This window comes from Fragaria vesca, linkage group LG2 (assembly GCF_000184155.1).
Source record: "Fragaria vesca subsp. vesca linkage group LG2, FraVesHawaii_1.0, whole genome shotgun sequence".
Classification (NCBI taxonomy): domain Eukaryota; kingdom Viridiplantae; phylum Streptophyta; class Magnoliopsida; order Rosales; family Rosaceae; genus Fragaria; species Fragaria vesca.
In genome coordinates this window covers 32842186-32861554 of record NC_020492.1, presented here as the reverse complement: position 1 = coordinate 32861554, position 19369 = coordinate 32842186, and the positions used below count along the sequence as shown (strand labels likewise).

Here is a 19369-nt window from a genome sequence, read left to right as displayed (position 1 = left end):
TATATATATATAGGACGTACATTATTTTTTTGATACAAAACGGAAAACTACAAGGAGAAGCTTTTGGAGCGGCCAGTTCTGAAGCGGTTAAAGTGTTACATATAGGTTCGATTTACTTATTCATAATCAGAAAATTATCCTAGAGATTAATTAGTAATTTCTATTAAGTTTTAAGTACTAAACTAAATTTTGATCTCAAGTACAACAGTACTAATTAAATTAGGAAATGATGATTGATTTTTGCAGAGTTTGATAACTGGAGGCACGGACACAACAACGGTGACCCTAACGTGGACACTCTCACTGCTGTTAAACAACCCTCAAGCACTGAAGAAGATCCATGAAGAACTAGACAACCATGTTGGCAAAGAAAGATTAGTGAACGAATCAGATATCAACAACCTGGAGTATCTAGGAGCCAGTGTTAAAGAAGCATTGCGTTTATGCCCAGCTGGACCACTCTCTGGTCTGAGGGAAGTCACTGAGGACTGCACTGTTGGAGGGTACCATGTCCCAAGAGGCACTTGGTTGATGGTCAACCTTTCGAAGGTGCATACTGACCCGCGGGTTTGGTCCGACCCGATGGAGTTCAAACCAGAGAGATTTCTCACCACCCATAAGGGTACTGATGTTAAGGGTCAGCATTTTGAGCTGATACCATTTGGGAGTGGAAGAAGAGCTTGCCCTGGAATTACTTTAGGCCTTCAAATGACCCTGTTGTCCCTGGCTGGTTTTCTTCAAGGTTTTGAGGTCTCGACTCCTGGGAACGAACCAGTTGATATGACTGGAAGCGTCGGTCTTACAAACATGAAATCTACCCCACTTCAAGTTCTCGTCAAACCACGTTTGTCTCCAGATCTGTATCAATAAGAATAAGATCGATCGTCAACCTCTATAGTGCTCTATGCAGCTAAGGAGTGCTTCACTATCAACCGCGTCCTCACGCCAATCGTATAAATAAAACCACTCCATTTGAAGTTCTCATTAAACCTAACTTATCTTCTTAACCGTATAAATAACTCAATTATATATGCATGTCATTTCAATTCATATTTCTGTATAGTGGCATGGCCGTAAATGTGTATAATCATATAGATCGAGTGCACTGCGCGCATGAGGCACTTGTCTTTGAGTTTCGATTTCTGTTATAAAATTACATGATTCATTGTTCATTTGAATAGTTAAAGCCAGATATATATCTTGCATCAATTTCTTATTATTTTGACTCTATTTCAAGTCCTAATCTAATAATGTTCATGATAATTAGCACTAATTGACGAACTCATTTTAATTTCCAAAAGACTCAAGGTACTGAAAGCTGTAAATATATTGTTCAACAATATATAGGTTTTATCTTTCATCGATCTCCACAGTATATAGAAGCTTCACGTAAGTACTTTCATCTCTACCATACATATAAACGCTAACGTGCTTAACGTAAGTACCCTGACAACAATACGCTGATTTGTCAACTCGTTAGAAACGTAATATCCCTTTCAGGCCAGCTCGAGATTTGGAAAGCTTCAATGACAGCCAAGTATATAACTAAGATGCATATAGCCACAGAAATTTCATTCTAGCAATCGAATATTAATGGATCTCCTCCTTGATCAGATGAACTTATATGTCACAACTGGTTTAATATTCGCAATAACATTCGCTCTCTATTTTTATTATTTTTCACAGAGATGGAGAAGGAGCAGATTACCAGCACCTCAAGCCAAGGGAGCATGGCCTATACTTGGCCACCTTCCGTTGCTAGGAGGATCGACGCCTCCCCAAATCATCTTGGGAGCCATGGCAGACAAGTATGGTCCCCTTTTTACGGTGCGCCTCGGAGTCTATCCAACTTTGGTGGTGAGCAGTAGTGAAGTGGCTAAGGAGTGCTTTACAATCCATGACATGGCTGCGTCTTCGCGCCCCAAAATGGCAGCTGTGGAACTCATAGGCTACAACTACGCCATGTTTGGAATGGGGCCCTCCGGACCATATTGGCGAGAAGTGCGTAAACTAGCAACCTTGAAGCTGCTCTCCAACCGCCAGATGCAGTTGCTTAAAGACATTCGTGTCTCCGAGGTGGCTACCTTCCTGAAAGAATTGTTCAAATGTACAGATCATAATCATGTAGATTTGGTGGAGTTGAAACAATGGTTTGGGGACTTGACTCTTAACGTTACACTTAGAATGGTAGCTGGAAAACGCTACTCGTTCATTAGTGATTCCGCCAGTGAGGATGAGAAGAAAGAAGCACGGCGCGTGCAGGATGCAGTGAGGAAGTTCTTTTACTTTGCTGGGGTGTTTATGGTGGGCGATTTGGTTCCTTACCTTCGGTGGTTGGATTTAGGTGGTCATGAAAAGGCCATGAAGAAAACTGCAAAAGAAATCGACGCTATCATTGAGGAGTGGTTACAAGAGCATAAACAAAGGAGAAGAGCCGGTGACACCGGAGAGCATGACTTCATGGACGCCATGCTTACTGAGCTTCAAGGTGCAGACCTTGGCGGTTACGAAGCGGATACAGTCAACAAAGCCACATGCTTGGTACGTATATATTAGATGACTAATTTCTTTTTCTGTGTGTATTTATCTTTCGAAAAAGGCGGGCTTGACTATGGAGGGTGAGTCTAATTATTAGAACAATTATTTAGTGAGTCTGATATATTTTGTATTAGTGATTAGGACGGCTGTAGTTTGTGTTAAGATTCCCTAAACTAAAGCTTCATCTTTTTAGCTTGCCTTTAGGATCTTTAAATTTTAATGGTTATACTCTTCCAAATTCCAATTAGATCACGATGCTTTTTTGTTTGTTTGTTTGTTGAGCTTTCTTAATCATCACATCAATATACAATATATTTTGCAGAATATGATTTTAGGAGGCAGCGATACCACCATGGTTACATTGATATGGGCAATATCTCTATTATTGAATAATCGTCATGTATTGAAACAAGCTCAAGATGAGTTGGATGCAGAAGTCGGCAGAGAAAGATTTGTGACCGAGTCGGATACAGGCAAGCTGGTTTATATCCAAGCCATAGTGAAAGAAACGCTGCGTTTATACCCTGCAGTACCATTATCAGCACAGCATGAGTTCACTGAGGACTCCACAGTGAATGGCTATCATGTCCAAAAGGGCACCCGCTTGATCACGAACCTTTGGAAGATTCAAACCAACCCACAAATGTGGCCCGACCCATTAGAGTTCAAACCGGAGAGATTTCTCACCACCCACAAGAACATTGATGTTAGGGGTCATCATTTTGAACTAATCCCTTTCGGAAGTGGTAGAAGATCTTGTCCTGGGATATCGTTTGCTCTTCAGATGGTATCATTTGCTTTAGCTAGCTTTTTACATGCATTCGAAGTTTCAACACCATCAAATGAGCTTGTTGATATGTCTGAGAGTTTTGGACTTACAAATGTTAAGGCCACCCCTCTAAACGTCCTAATCAAACCTCGCTTGTGTTCTAAACTTTATGAATAAACGAGTTGAGTGATTACGAGTTGAGCAAACAAGTTCTAGCACACAAACTCTCGTTTATCTTATCTTCTTAGATTGCGATGGCTTGTCGATATCTTTGGGGATATCCTTATAATATCTAGTTCAATAGTTGGTAATTGATCGACATTTACTTATATATTCAGTATATATTGTAGAGATATATAAGACTAGTCACCAGATCAACGAATCAAACAATAATGTTGTATTTATCAAATAAGTCAAAGACTCGGTGACAAAATACAATGATGTGACTCATGTGAGAAGGATAAAAGCTCAAACAGCTACTGTGTTGAGTTTCAACAACAGTTTACACTATAAACAAAGGATTAGTCGATAACTGCCACATCCCCTAATGGAAAGGTCATTCGTCATTTTAAAACTAAGAGCATCTTCATCCGATAAGACATTTTTGACAACTCACCATAACAGTTCTTATTAGACACAGTCAGCAGTCCTTTAAAACTAAGAGCATCTTCATCTGATAAGACATTTTTGACAACTCACTACAATAGTTCTTATTTGACATAGTCAGCAGTCTCCAACCAAATAGTCATTTACATGTGGAAATGACATTGAGAGAGTCCATGTCAAATTTGACATTGTTGAAAGGAAATGCCATTTTTTTTCTCCCTCTAGCTCTCTCCTAAGTATTTTTACTTATTTGCAAGTTTAAATGGGTTGTTTAATGTATGGTAATTCTTCAAAATTTGACATCTTCATTGCAGATGAGATTAGCCAAATTAGGAAATGTTATTTTTGCTTTGTCACATATCAAATTTTGAATGAGTGCGGGCTATTAGGACCTCCAAATTTGCTCACTAGACCTCACTCTATTTTAAATTATTAAATGACATATTCATCCTCATACGTACGTACACAATGATTATTAAAGACAATAATTATATAAAAAGAAATATTATATTTATTCTCTCTAGACTTTCCAATTCAATAATAATTTATTCCATTCTTAATATTTTTCTTATATATTTTTCGTTTTCCAATTTCATTTTATTAAAGTATATATATAGTTCATAAGAGCTAAAACAATGATCAATATCGATCATGTGATATAAAATTTTTTATTATCATATATGTTGAAAGTATATATACTTGCAAGGTGCATAAATATATTTGCAAAAAAAATTTCTATCGATTATAGAAAATATATATTTATTGAAATAATTTATTATGAGGTACAAAATAGAGATCAAATTATTCAAAAGAAAAAAATAGAGAAAAAATAATACGTACAAAAGAGAAAAACAAACATTAAAAAGGTATATTAAATAGTTTATGATAGAACATTTTCTTGAGTGAAAAAATAATCAAAAAATGAAAGTAGGGATAATGGATGTTCAAAAACAAAAAGGGAAGAAATTAAAGAATGAGAGGTTTATTGAGTGAATAAAAGTAAAGTAAGTAATTAATTGAAGGGTAGTGCTAGAGGGCCTTAATAAGGCCTAAAATTTATGGCTTTAATCCTATGTGTCATGTCATATAAGTAAATAAAAATATTTATTTTCAATTCCACATAATATATCTTGTCAAATCAAAACATTACATTACTAATTTTACCATTTCTATTTCCTTTTACATTTTAAGGGGTGAATCAATGATATTAATGTACTTTATTAGGTAATAGAAACAAATATTACATATTAATAGCAACCACTAATTATGTATAATATAAGAAATGTTTCTTACATCAATATGAAGATTAACTATTTTTTAAATAATAATTAGTTTTGTCAAATAAACTCTAACCCTAACCCTAATTCGTCCAAAAAGCAATTATAATTCATAAAAAAGAAACCACTAATATAAGATAATTCGGATATAATTCATCAAAATTTTCTATAATTCGTCCAAAAAATAATTTATATACAAATAATTTCTCTAAATGACTTACATATAGATTATTTATATAATATACATGTATTATAAATATATAATATAATGTTATTTTGATGTTATATTTTTTATATTTAATTAGATATTTAGAAGAAGGAAAGCTAAAATAGTTTTATTTTTGAAATGGACCAAATGGTAAGATGGTCTTTATACTTAAGTATTACATGGCTTAAGATTTTTAATATGTGATGTGTCTAAATGATTTGGCATGCCACATAGATTTGAGGCCTAAAATCTTAGGCCTTAATAAGGCCTAAAATCATTTTCCTTAATTGAAATATATGTCAATAAATAACTAAGTTTATGTTAAGAATTTAAAACGAGGTATAATGAGCAAATGCTTATATTGAAAAGTAAAAGAGAAGTGTAGAGAGAATGAGAGATATATTGAGCAAATTTAGAGGTCTTAATAGCCACACTCATTTTGAATTTGACAAAAAAATTTGGCATATCCATTGAAGATGCTCTAATGCATCCTTTGTTAAAGAAAAGAAAAGAAATTAAGCTGGCCAAGTTTGTGGACAGGACCAAATTAGTTCTTGGTTTTTTGTTGCACCGATTGATCATGACCACATTAGCTCTTGTGTCGTATTACTAGCTAGTATATGAAACGCATGAAGATGCTTAGTTGAAACTAATTGATTCGTTAAGGTTCGTATTGTATTACTAGCTAGTATATTAAACGCATGAAGATGACTGGAGACTAGACTGTGTAATGTCATAGTCCTTTTCTATGTTTGTCCGACTGTCTCATATTATCCGAGGGCCAACTCATATTGGAAACCATCTGAATCGTTTAATTTATAGCGGGAATAAGGGATGACGGGGCCGGTTTATATATCTATGCCGGGTTTCCATGCTTATATAATCACACCCATGTTACTATCGTCTATGAAGGGTTTACTTGTGAAGAACAGATCGAGTACGTACCCATATATATCAATCTTCTGGCAAACAGAAGAAAAGGCTAGAGCAATCCGATAATATATGGATTCTCTCACTTTCCTAGTAAATTTCATCACGCCTGCGATATTGTTTGCAGTAATTTTTTATATTTGCCATTTAAAAAGAAGGTGGAGAGCTCCAGAGGGTAAATTAGTACCTGAAGCAGGGGGTGCATGGCCTTTAATCGGTCATCTTCACCTGTTCGGAGGAACGTCGCCTCCCCACAAAGCATTGGGAGCCATGGCTAAAAAGTACGGACCCCTTTTCACTATAAAGCTTGGGGTGCATCCAACTTTGGTGGTGAGCAGCAGTCAAGTAGCCAAGGAGTGCTTTACTATCAATGACATAGCCACATCCTCACGCCCAAAGTTGACAGCTGTAGAAATCATGGGCTACAACAACGCCATGTTTGGGTTTGAATCCGCCGGGCCATATTGGCGGGAAGTTCGTAAGATTGCGATCTTGCAGTTGCTCTCCAACCGCCGGCTTCAGATTCTTGCACACATTCGAGTAAGCGAAGTGCGCACCTTCTTGAAGCAATTGTACACAACTTGGAATAGCAGTGATCTTATGAAGAAGGAGGGCAACTCGGATGGTGACCTCGTAGTGTTGGTGGAGTTGAAAGAATTGTTGGGGGACTTGAGTTTAAATGTGATTCTTAGAATGATCTCCGGGAAGCGATATTCTTTTGCGGCTAATGATGATGAGAAGAAAGAAGCGGGTCACATCCATACTGCCGTGAGGAAGTTCATTTACTTTGTAGGGCTGTTTACAGTGGGTGATTCGATTCCTTATATTCGGTGGTTGGATTTAGGTGGACATGAGAAGGAGATGAAGAAAACTGCAAAAGAAATGGATGCCATTCTTGAGGGCTGGCTAGAAGAGCATAAGCGAAAGAGAGCACTCAGAGAGGAAGAAGATGATATAAAAGAGCCCGGTGACTTCATGGATGCATTGGTTTATGCCCTGGAAGGAGCAGACCTTAGTGGTTATGATGCTAATACTGTTAACAAGGCCACATGTTTGGTAAGCATATTTTGGTTATTTTCAACACTAAAACATGACGTAGATATATATATCTAGCTTGCTAGCTCTCCCTGTAAGTTATTCAATGTTGTATATTTTTGCAGAATTTGATTGCAGCAGGTAGCGATTCAATGTATGTTACGTTGACTTGGGCAATATCACTATTGTTGAACCATCCTCATGTGTTGGAAAGAGCTCAAGAGGAACTGGACACAGAAGTAGGAAGAGAAAGAGCCGTCGCCGAGTCAGATTTATGCAAGTTGGTCTATCTCCAAGCCATCGTGAAGGAGACGTTGCGTTTATACCCTGCAGCACCATTAGCAGCACCACATGAGTTCAATGAAGACTGCACCATAGCTGGCTACCATGTTCCCAAGGGCACGCGGTTGATCACAAATATTTGGAGGGTTCAGACTGATCCTCAAGCATGGCCGGAGCCATTAGAGTTCAAACCGGAGAGATTTCTGACTACCCACAAGGATGTTGATGTTAGGGGTCAAAATTTTGAGTTGATTCCGTTTGGAAGTGGTAGAAGATCTTGCCCCGCTGTATCATTTAGCCTTCAAATGGTACAGTCCACATTGGCTAGTTTCCTACATGCATTCCAAATCTCAGCTCCCTTCAATGCACATGTTGATATGTCTGAGAGTTTTGGAGCCACAAACGTCAAGGCTACTCCACTTGAAGTTCTCATCAAACCTCGCTTACCTTTTGAACTCTACAAATAAAAGAATCTGTTATGTATGTTATTTCGATTCATGTTTCAGTAGGGTATAAGTTATTTTGTTCCCTACATTATGCACTTGTCTTTGAAGTTTGACCTCTATAATAAACATTTTTCATTTTCCATGTGAATAGTTAGACAGATATCTTGCATCAATTTCTAACTCTCGTGACTTTAATCGGGGTTTAAATCTAATAATGTTCAAGAAAATTAGTGGGTCAGAAATTTCTTTAGAAATATGATCGACCAGTGACTGGATCAACAAATCAGCGATAACGGTGTAATTTGAGATATAGTCAAAGACTCAAGTGTCAAATATAAAAGCGCATGCGATTACTATGTTGAGTTTCAGTTCTTTCCAAATTCCTACCCATCTCATCATGGAGTTCACTCTTCAATATCTCAGTTCTTCTCCATCTACCATACTTGGCTTTTTATTGTTTATTTTCTCTCTATTGCTATGGATAACAAAGGCTTCCAACACAAACGTAGCCACAAAGAAGGGAGCACCGGAAGCAGCCGGTGCCTGGCCATTAGTTGGTCACCTTCCTCTCTTAGGCGGCTCTCTTCCGCCGCATATAACTTTGGGCAACATGGCTGACAAGTATGGACCGGTCTTCACAATCAAACTCGGGGTGCACCGATCTCTTATTGTGAGCAGTTGGGACATGGCCAAAGAGTGTCTCACCACCAACGACAGAGTCTTTGCTAATCGCCCGAAGCTATTAGTCTCAGAGGTTATGGGCTACAACTACGCCATGTTTGGGTTCAGTCCCTATGGTCCTTACTGGCGCCAGATGCGCAAGGTAGCCACCCTGGAGCTTCTCTCGAACCACCGCTTGGAGTCCCTCAATCACGTTCGTGAATCGGAAGTGAAGACCTGTATTAAGAACATTTACAATTTGTGGAAGCAAAACAAGAACTCAGATCATGTGTTGGTGGACATGAAGAGGTGGTTCGGAGACGTAACGGTGAGCACCATGTTTAGGATGGTTGTAGGGAAGCGGCGCCTACTTGAGACTAGCTCGGAGCGTGAGAAGGAAGAGAACGAAAGGTATCGAAAGGCGACGAGGGAGTTTTTCAGATTGACAGGTGAATTTGTGACGGCGGATGCAGTGCCTTTTCTTAGGTGGTTGGATTTGGGCGGGCATGAGAAGGCAATGAAGAAGACGGCAAAGGAACTAGATGATGTTCTGGAACGATGGTTGGAAGAGCATAAGCTAAAACGAAGTAGTATCAATTCTACTTCTACTTCTCACGAGCCTGACGATTTCATGGATATGATGCTGTCTGTTCTCGATGATAGTATACTGGAGTTTCGTGGGTACACTACTGCTGATACCATCAACAAAGCTACTTGCCTGGTAAAGTGATCCCTAATTAATTACTCTCCAAGCTACCAATTAACAAAGAAAATGTCAATAATTAATTTGATGCTAATTAATCTGAAACTTCCCACATCGTTCACAATTTATATGAACAATTAGTCGTTGCATGATGTGCAAGTGCACGATGCTGAAAACTTGGGATAAGTTTCTATAGAATTATGCCCAACCAATTCTTGTCTTGTACGGCAGCACCCACAATTGACTTCATTATTATGATTCATGATGTATGTTCGGCTACAAAAATTTATATTTTTGCTTAGGAAGTGTATTTAGAGTATTGGTTAATTAGTAATTCAATAATTTTTGTGTAATATATTGTAATGTATGTGCTTTATTATATCTGCAGGCTCTTATATTAGGGGGAACAGACACAACAACAGTAACATTAACATGGGCTCTTTCATTACTAGTGAACAACCCTGCAGTCTTGAAGAAGGCTCAAAATGAATTAGACGCAAAAGTTGGCCGGAATAGACAAGTGAATGAATCAGACGTGAAGAACCTCATGTATCTCCAAGCCGTCATCAAAGAAACCTTGCGCTTATACCCTGCTGTACCACTCCTCGCACCCCATGAATCCACAGAAGATTGCACCGTAGGTAATTACCGTGTACCTGCCAAGACACGTTTAATCGTCAATGTTTGGAAGCTTCACCGGGATCCGAATGTCTGGCAAGATCCCTGCATTTTCCGACCTGAAAGGTTCCTTTCATGCCTTGGAGATTTTGATGTTAGGGGTCAGAATTTTGAGCTCATGCCGTTTGGAAGTGGTAGAAGAATATGTCCAGGAATTTCTTTGGCTCTTCAAGTTATTGAACTCACTCTAGCTCATCTATTGCATGGGTATGAAATTACAGCCCCGTTAGATGAACCGGTCGATATGAGTGAGACTGTTGGGTTAACAAACATGAAGGCCACACCATTACAAGTCCTTCTCAAACCACGCCTTCATGCTGACATTTATGAATATATGGTCTGAACAGAATAAGAACCTTGGTCTCGAATATCTTTGAAATTTGACTGTATGCTATTATTGATTGATAATTCAAACCTTTACATACTGTCTTACTCTCATCATATATTAGTGTTTTCATCAGCTTAATGCTTTGATCTTGTAGAATGTGATTGTTGATCGGTTATTTCTAAACCAATTTATTTTCCCTATTCACTACTAGATCATCGTTTATAGTATTGGTAAATAAGGGTCATTCCCGCAGAGGGCTAAATGAATCCAACTACTCAAAAGATGTCACAAAAGTGACTACTGATCCTAGCGAACAGCAGTCGAAAACTTAATTAGTTGACTAACCTAAACAAGTCCGAAAAATACAAGAATTTACAGACTCGAACTAGACACACAGAAGGACTCACACACAAAAATTCAGATGAATCGAAGTTAGTTTACTATGTCAAATAAATACTGGAAAACGGAGGACAGAATAGTGACGAAAACTGGTTTTGGTTTTGGTTTTGGGAAACAATGAGATAAAATTAGCTAGGGAAGATGCAATCCACCCTGACAATCACACGCAAGACAATATGTTCGGTTATAGTTTAATTAATCTAGATGAAGATGCTCAGGTTGGTTCAGTACGCTTGAAACACAACCTATTACCCTTTCTTACTTTGTACGCTAGGCAGGAAGTGCTCTGCACTTAAACTATTCTCAAGCAATACAATCTAAAAGCACGCTTATTAGATTAAATATGCAGAGATCCTTAAGTTCTAAAAGGATTTGAGACATCACAAGACATCGCAATAAACTTAGCGCCTTGCTAAACCTAGGATTTAGTTTACTTGCTAGCGAAAACTAACAATTGCTTCTCTAGATAGTTTGAGGAGTCCGATATTGACACTGACATCAAACTATCAAAGCTATAGAACCCTAACATGTATACTAAGCGTGCACTCAAAGCATACAAGAAAAGAATTCGTCATTGCAATACTAGTAAACCAAATCTCATCTTGGATTAAATGAAACTAAAACCAAAACTCAAATAATCTTGTTGTTCATGTCTAGGGCTTCAAGCAGCCCTTAACTAAGAGAAACTAAATAGACATTATAACAAAAACAGAAGAATGGGAGGAGGAGCGGAGAAGAAGAAGAGGAAGCCGTCAAGAATGATAGCACAGGCTTTTATATTGCTTCTTTGAACCAATCCTTCTTGATTTAGGTTTCCTTGGACATTTTGATTGGTGTACATCTGTAGGACCAATGTAAGTGTGCCAACTCATTTAACTCTTCATAATCAGCTTCACATCAAGATAATAAGTTGGATAATGAAGTACAAACTCGTCCATGGGCCTCCCGGTGTGATTTGGGCCTCAAAACACAAATTCCCATCAAGAGTCAGATTAGCGTGCAGATTGACCTTATGGTACTAAATTGGTCATAACTTCTTCTAGGAAAATGATATCCACGAACCATAAAATGCTATGGAAAGCTGACATCCGTAGCTTTCCGTTAATATAAGACTCATCATCTGGTTCTTCTCGAGATGCCCTCAGTGTCCTGTCGAAATTGGATGACTTTCAAAGGCGGATTTCTGAATTTCGTCTTCCCCTCCCTCTTTTCCTTCTTTTCTTCTTACTTGCTTCGGAATACATATGAAACAAATAAACAAAGTAAATAACTAGAAAACACACCAAACAAACAAAAAAAGTATAGGGAAATTCGATATAAGTAATGTATAATTATACACCTACCAATTGTGTGTGTGTGTGTATTACTGAAAAATACACTATTAAATCCCATCATCAAGCAAGTTCGATCAGTAGTTACCATTATTTGAAGCGATTGTGAAACTTAAGATATCCAATTTCGACAATATATTTATGATCACCGATACACAACCATCGCCAACTACAACCCACATTCGAAGGTTTGAACTTGACATAACTCTACCCCTGGCCCTATTTCCTTTAATTTCTGCCTACTTATTTTGGGTATATATGCCATATGTCTAAAACCTTTTTCCATCAAGAGTGGTCCTTTGGAAAATCATTATTATCACGATCACATGGACATTGTGTTTGTGTTATGCGAGTATGTGACGTTTCTTCAGATCTACACTACTACTGGTACTCATGAATAACACAATATCTTAACCTTAATGTCATCAATAAAAATGTCCCAATTAAACCGGGTGGCATGGGGAGACAAATGACACAAACTCAAATGTTTACAATATAAATCCCACATTTACAGTGAAGAGTAAGTCACACGAATTGTATTATTAATGAATTTTCGACGGTGGTTACTTAACTGGGGTGAGTTTAACCAGGGTTAGCAGGCATTAGCACCACTCTGTTTATACAATCCTTGTCATAAGTTCTGTAACGCCCCTCATACTCTGTCACACTAGCTAGTCGCTCTCCAAGTTCCAATTCCACCGCTTGGAATTCAGGTTGATTGATCGCTTCTTCGAGCGGCGGAGCAATGGTTGGGGAACGCTCCGATAAAGTCATCGTGGCGGTGAAGGCGGAGAAGGTGATCTCCAACGCCGCATTGGCATGGGCTCTCACTCACGTCGTTCAGCCCGGCGACTGCGTCACCTTGCTCGCCGTCATCCCTCCCCTCAAAACCGGTGAGTTTTCAGTTTTGTTTTGTTTGTCAGTTGAGTTTTGGCCTTGAATTCCGGGTTTTAAGCTTGGGGATGTGTGCAGGTAGTAGATTCTGGAAGTTTCCGAGATTCACCGGAGACTGCGGGAGTCGGCACAGGGAAGATTTGCCGGATCGGATTTGTCAGATCTCCGAGTCTTGTTCTCAGATGGTGCTTCAGTTTCACAACCAAATCCAGGTTAGTTGTCATTGAATCTTTTTATTTACTATACTGCCACTTACCGCCTTTCTTCACTACCTGGTCAAAATCTCTTTGTTTTCTTTTGGACCTTAAGCGACAACTCCACGTAGCTTGCTTGCTTGCTTTCTTAGGATAAGACCACGTGGACGTAGACTCTCCAGCTCGTAATATTTGCTTTCTTCTATTGCTTTCTTTTTGAATTTGCTTACTGTGCTCAAAATTTGAACGGGTATGATACAGTTGGTAGTTGGTACTATAATGTTGACACACTTCTCCAATGTATTTCCAGTTTGATACAACCTGTTCCTTCAGTTTGCATTGCTATTTTGAGTGTATATACCAATAGATAAAATACAGAAAAGATCATTTGGCCCCTAGTTCATCTTTCTCAATTGATCATTGGCTGTCAGAAGTTTATAGATTCTGGATTTGTTTTGTTTTTATGCACGATAAGTTAAGTTAATCATTGAGGAGCACATGGCATGTGCTTGCACCTTGTTTCTGGGGTGAAAGATCAATTATTTTTTGGTCGGTTGAAAAAAAATCAATCGGATGGATACCTAATTGGATCTTCTCAATGAGATAAGCAAAAGAAAAGCTAATAAGAATTTGCATCTTACATACTGGTATCCAATGTGAAAAAGATGCATTATTTTGGTCAAGAATATGCACCATTTTTTTTTGGTGAAACGAGAGGCATTATTTTCCAGAGAAAACTGGCTGATTTATAAATAGAAGATCTTCTATATTCTTCATAATGGTGTAAATGCATTAACCTTGAGTAAACATCTGACACAATAACAGCTTGAATAATGAAATAAGTGATGAGTAGTGATCAATCACGCTTCATTTACAGTTTATCAGTTCAACTTACTAAGTGAATAACAGGATTTGATCATGATTGCAGGTAACAGTGAGGATTAAGGTAGTTTTAAGTACACCTGGTGGTATTGTGGCAGCCGAAGCAACATGCAATGGAGCCAACTGGGTCGTACTGGACAAGTAATTAATCATAAAAAAGTATTATTTCTAAGCTATTAGTTCAGGTCATCCTTCACAAATTCGCACATCTAATGATATCCATGATATCCTAAACTGTAGTGTGTATCTGTGTCCTTATACAGCCGTGCTTTTGTGGTAGTTCAGGTCATACTTCACAAATTCACACATCTAATGGTGTCATAAACTGTAGTCTGTTTTAAACTTCTGTGTCCTTATACTGTTAACCACCTATGCGTTTGTAGTAGTTCCTTGCCTGTCACGTAACCTCTATGTTTAAGTAAGCTACATATCTTTCTTCATTATGATCAGAATTGAATACGTGACTAATTATCCTTATATTACAGAAAATTGAAACAAGAGAGGAAGCACTGCGTGGAGGAACTTGGATGCAACATTGTTGTGATGAAGGGGTCTCAGCCTAAAGTACTGAAGCTGAATCTGGGATGCTCAGATGAACTCCAAACCCAATTCTTTTCTGCTACTTCTTCACCAGGAACTCGCCTTCAAAGATTGGAAGAACATAGGATGAATACCACTCCAGTGAGTAGTCCTGAAGAACCTAGTAGCTCCTGCACAAGGACCACAGGAGAAGTTTCATCATCAAGTTACGACACTGTGACTTCTCTTTTCCTTGTTTATGAGCAGAATCCTTTATTTGAAGGACATCAAGCGAGAAATCACAGACCACATGATTTGGAAGACCCATATGAAGAACTTGACTCAATTGGAGAAAGGCTTATAACTCTGTCTAAGCCCCAAACATCAACTCTAGCTCATAATCAGAGTGTCTTTTGGATCCCCCAAAACCACAGTAGTGATAGAAAGCACCCGAAACCCAACACTTATAAAAAAGCATACAAAGTAAGATCTCCCACTTTCCAAACTCTATTTGACGAGTATGCACAGTCTGATCGAGATACAAGGAATGGCAGAGTTGAAACCAGGGAAAACCATAACAAAGGCTACATTACTAATGCAAACATCAGGGATGCTGTTTCCTTGGGTAGAACTTCCTCAATACCTCCTCCTTTATGCTCTCTATGCCAACATAAAACACCAGTTTTTGGAAAACCTCCAAAACAGTTCTCTTACCAAGAATTAGAGGAAGCTACAGACGCATTCTCAGATGTTAACTTCTTGGCAGAAGGTGGTTTCGGTGTGGTTCACAGGGGGGTGTTGAGAGATGGCCAAGTTGTTGCTGTGAAGCAGTTGAAGTGTGGTGGTTCTCAAGCAGATGCTGATTTCTGCAGGGAAGTGCGAGTATTGAGCTGTGCACAACATAGGAATGTTGTGTTGCTCATTGGATATTGTATTGAAGGAAAGTCAAGGTTACTGGTTTATGAGTACATCTGCAACAGCTCGTTGGATTTCCATTTACATGGTATGCTCTTTTCTTTTCAAGTCTATAATTTATTGGGATTGGCTTATGAAAGCATGCTGCAGAATACCTTTGCTCCTTTGAGTTTAATAAAGTGACATTCTCTCTGCCTATAAACTGTCTGCATATTTACTTATGTTTGGCTTGTATTAAATTTGTTTTAAAGGCGTGGCAGGAAACAGAACTCCACTGGATTATGAATCAAGGCTAAAGATAGCTACTGGAACTGCCCGTGGATTAAGATATCTTCATGAAGATTGTAGAGTGGGTTGTATAGTGCACAGAGACCTAAGACCGAACAATATCCTTCTGACTCACGATTTTGAACCTCTGGTACTTGAAATAGATCCATGATTTATTATGTCCTTTACTTATTGATATTGCAACAAAATGCACAATACATTTGATCCATGATTATATTAGTATCTTTTACTCATTTGCTTTGTTATTAGGTTGCGGACTTTGGGCTTGCTAGATGGCACTCTGAATGGGAGACCAACGTTGAGGACCGGTGTATTGGAACTTCAGGGTACATTCTTCAAATCCTGCTATCTATGGATTAACAATTCTCGTACAGAAATAATTCTGTTATATTCACATTACAGGGAAAAATAAAACAGCAATTCTATATGTAGCTCATGAAGCTGATGTCGTCTGATCATGCAGGTATCTTGCACCAGAGTATATAGACAGCGGTCAAATTACACATAAGGTAGATGTGTACGCATTTGGAGTTGTTCTGTTGGAGCTTATGACAGGTCGGAGAATTGGAGAATTGCATTATGTCAGGGGACATCAATTTTTGGAAGAATGGTTGCACCGGTTAGCTACATCAGAGCCGAACCATATCTCACCAATTTCCTATCACTTACTGGATCCAAACATGGCCTCCGAATCTCCCGACTTCCCCTATCAACTACAGGCAATGGCTCGTGCTGCTTCCATGTGTCTTCGAAGAGATCCTGACTTCAGACCCTCAATGTCTAAGGTTTGTAGCTTGTTTCTCTCTGTTCAAAAATTAGTTTCCTTTGTATTGGTACCTGAATGTATTTTCTAAACTATATACCTTCTAATTCTGTAAAAGTTGTTGAGTTCAAATTGTCTCCTTGTGTATACACAGTTGATCAGAGTACTAGAAGGAGGTGATCCAGTTGTTCCTATTGGCCTGGACTTGAACACAGTTGGCAGTAGAAGTGGCCATTTGCCTGGAGTAAGCTCACAAAACCAGCCTAAACCCAGAGGAAATCATTCTCGTAAACTATCACATTGAATATCTATCTTTTGAGCAGAAACAACTTGCATCATATCTGGCATCTCAACAGATTTTTCTTCACCTCATTTTTTCCAGTGTGTAGTTCAGATTAGCACATACCAAACTCAAGTTACAAGTATTATAGTTCGATTTACTTTGAAACATTGAACAAAGAGAAATATACCTATCTTTTGCTAGTCATTGGGTTACATTTTTACTCCCAGTCAAACAAAATCAAATTTGAACCACTTTTTGTTAATGCCAAATTTGGCTGGGGTTATGGACCCTAAATCAAACTCAAGCACAAGCACAAGCTCAAAGGTAATTTGGATTGCTATGAACACAGCTATGAGCAAACAGTCCAGCATTGGTTTCTGAAGAGAAAAGATAAAATTTTATTTCACTAATCACATTACCCTAATTTCATTCCAGAGTCGTAGCCAATGCTGCCCATGCATCTACCTCCCACCTCTTAAGTACAGCTAATCCAAAGAAGCATCTTCTGAAGAGACACGTGCCATTACACGAATGGTGGATCAGATTAGGGCAATCACACAAACCAACCACTCAATCAGTGCCTTCTGTCCTTGCCAGGCCGGCTCGACGAAGAGTAGCTCCCATCCGACGGTAACGAGTCGGCGTCGGTAATCAACTTGGGTGTATGTGAATGCATAGACATGGGAGTGAGCTCCGGCGCTTGCTCCGACACCCCCACACCTTCACAGACTTATCTAGGCTCCCACTGTACACTATCCACCGTCGATCACCCCTCAACGACGGCTCACGATCCTCCTCAACCGCCAAGCACTTCACCGGCCCAGTATGGCCGGCCAAAACCGACAGGCACGTGTGGATCACGCCCTCCCTTCTCCACACGCATATGGTCTTATCAGCCGAGCCGCTGCACACCAAGTTCCCAGCCGCCGCCAAGCACAGCACAGCCAGCCTGTGCCCCCTGAGGACCCCACCATGCGACAACTGCTTCTCCCGCTCCCAGAAATTAACCAACCCATCCGACGACCCGCAATACACGATTGCCCCCGACGCGCTCACCGCGAGTGCAGTCACCGCGCTCTCTTGCTTCAGCAGCGTCTGCACCAAAGAGTGCTTTATAATCTTCCCACTCTGCTCCTTCTTCCAAACCTTCACCGTCCCGTCCGCCGCGCCGGTGTACAACAGCCCATCCACGCTCGCCACGACGGAGTTCACGGCGTCGTCGTGGGCGTAGATGGACTCAATGCATTTAGAGGTCTCTACACGCCACACTTTGACCGTGCGGTCCCATGAGGCTGAGTACAAAAGCATCTTGTCCTCGCTCAAGCTCAGACATGAAACGGCGTCGGAGTGCCTGATCCAAAGCGTCTTCTGCTTCCTTACTTGAACGTAGTTTTTAGGTTTGACGGAGTATTTGAAAATATCCATCAGAGTCGGCAACGTCCCGGCGCGTTTATGAACTCTAGGGTCTTTGGTAGAGACTCTCCAAACCCTAACCTTACCATCCTGGTGACCAGTGAAGAGCTTCTCACCGGAGATAACGATGGCCTTAACCAAACCGCTATTGGATTTAAAACCGGTATACTCCTTGAGATTCTTCCAGACTCTGATGTTCTTGCTGTCGGAGCCGGTGTACAAAAGGTCCCTTGTGGCGGCCAACGAGTATATGTGACCTTCCTCGCGGATGAGAGAGCCGATGAGGCCGTTCTTGGGGAGATTCTCTTCGAAGGGCGTGAATGGTGACTTAGTGAAGGGAGAAGAAGCTGTGGTCTGGTTCCATGGTGACATGGTCATCGGAGAGCCCTCGCCGCTGATCCGGCTGGAGTCGAAAGGCGACGCGCTACTGTTTCGCATTTTGTATTCGTGAAGGACGTCCGGGGACATAGCGTTGGCCGATATATTGGGATCGGAATGGACGCCGTTGCCGAAATTACTCGCCCTAGGTAAGCTGGTGTCGTCGGAAAACATCCTGTCTCTCATGGATTACTGTAACAATTTCTGTTAGTTAATTACTTCATTGACGTAATTATCCAAACAGAATTATGATATGGCCCGATTTGAAAATACGGGTGTTGAATTAGAATTTAGAAGCTTGCAGCAGTGGTGGTGATGAGAAAATGAAGGGGATGACAGATCGAGAGGCTAGGACCGCTAGGTAATCAACTGATCGATGTGATGAAGATGTTAACAAATGATGAAGAGAAGGGCGGGAGTTGAGAGACGGGGTGCTATATATGAAATGTGTATATATAGAACGGGGGATGGAAACGTAGGCCGTAACAATGTGTACACGTGTTAGGCAGATAGGTTAGGGTTGAGTGATGAAGGATTTAGGGGTTCGGAAAATCTGGTTCGGATACCCAGAATAGCGTGGGTGTTTGGTTTCGGAGGTTTGGGAATTGGGGGTGGCTGTCATGATTCTACATTTCTACGGTTGGGGTTGG

At 39.8% G+C, this 19369-nt stretch overlaps 5 protein-coding genes and 1 pseudogene across 5 annotated transcripts in view; 5 read left to right on the top strand and 1 right to left on the bottom strand.

The window, feature by feature from the left end:
• The window catches only part of LOC101314249 (cytochrome P450 82A4-like), a 3048-nt gene extending 1844 nt beyond the window's left edge, over positions 1-1204 (top strand). The window contains exon 2 of the mRNA XM_004291880.1: positions 247-1204. Coding sequence (XP_004291928.1) covers positions 247-870 — 624 coding nt within the window. The 3' untranslated portion in view covers positions 871-1204. The remainder of the gene's footprint in view (positions 1-246) is intronic.
• Positions 1205-1362: 158 nt separating this feature from the next.
• LOC101313956 (cytochrome P450 82A3-like) lies at positions 1363-3503 on the top strand. The gene is made up of 2 exons (XM_004291879.1): positions 1363-2541; positions 2861-3503. Exons 1-2 carry the CDS (start codon positions 1594-1596, stop codon positions 3482-3484), a joined length of 1572 nt encoding a protein of 523 aa, XP_004291927.1. The 5' UTR covers positions 1363-1593; the 3' UTR covers positions 3485-3503.
• Positions 3504-6568: 3065 nt separating this feature from the next.
• On the top strand, positions 6569-8112 carry LOC101314631 (cytochrome P450 82A3-like). Its single transcript, XM_004293184.1, has 2 exons — positions 6569-7384; positions 7489-8112. The coding sequence occupies exons 1-2, from the start codon at positions 6599-6601 to the stop codon at positions 8110-8112; spliced, it is 1410 nt and encodes a 469-aa protein (XP_004293232.1). The 5' UTR covers positions 6569-6598.
• A 376-nt stretch (positions 8113-8488) lies between these two features.
• On the top strand, positions 8489-10572 carry LOC101313675 (cytochrome P450 82A3-like). Its single transcript, XM_004291878.1, has 2 exons — positions 8489-9472; positions 9843-10572. Exons 1-2 carry the CDS (start codon positions 8489-8491, stop codon positions 10473-10475), a joined length of 1617 nt encoding a protein of 538 aa, XP_004291926.1. The 3' UTR covers positions 10476-10572.
• Positions 10573-12843: 2271 nt separating this feature from the next.
• LOC101313384 (inactive protein kinase SELMODRAFT_444075-like) lies at positions 12844-16996 on the top strand. The gene is made up of 8 exons (XM_004291877.1): positions 12844-13083; positions 13163-13296; positions 14207-14301; positions 14646-15682; positions 15846-16012; positions 16132-16208; positions 16346-16667; positions 16800-16996. The coding sequence occupies exons 1-8, from the start codon at positions 12936-12938 to the stop codon at positions 16947-16949; spliced, it is 2130 nt and encodes a 709-aa protein (XP_004291925.1). The 5' UTR covers positions 12844-12935; the 3' UTR covers positions 16950-16996.
• A 506-nt stretch (positions 16997-17502) lies between these two features.
• On the bottom strand, positions 17503-19106 carry LOC101314346 (annotated as a pseudogene).
• Positions 19107-19369: the final 263 nt, after the last annotated feature.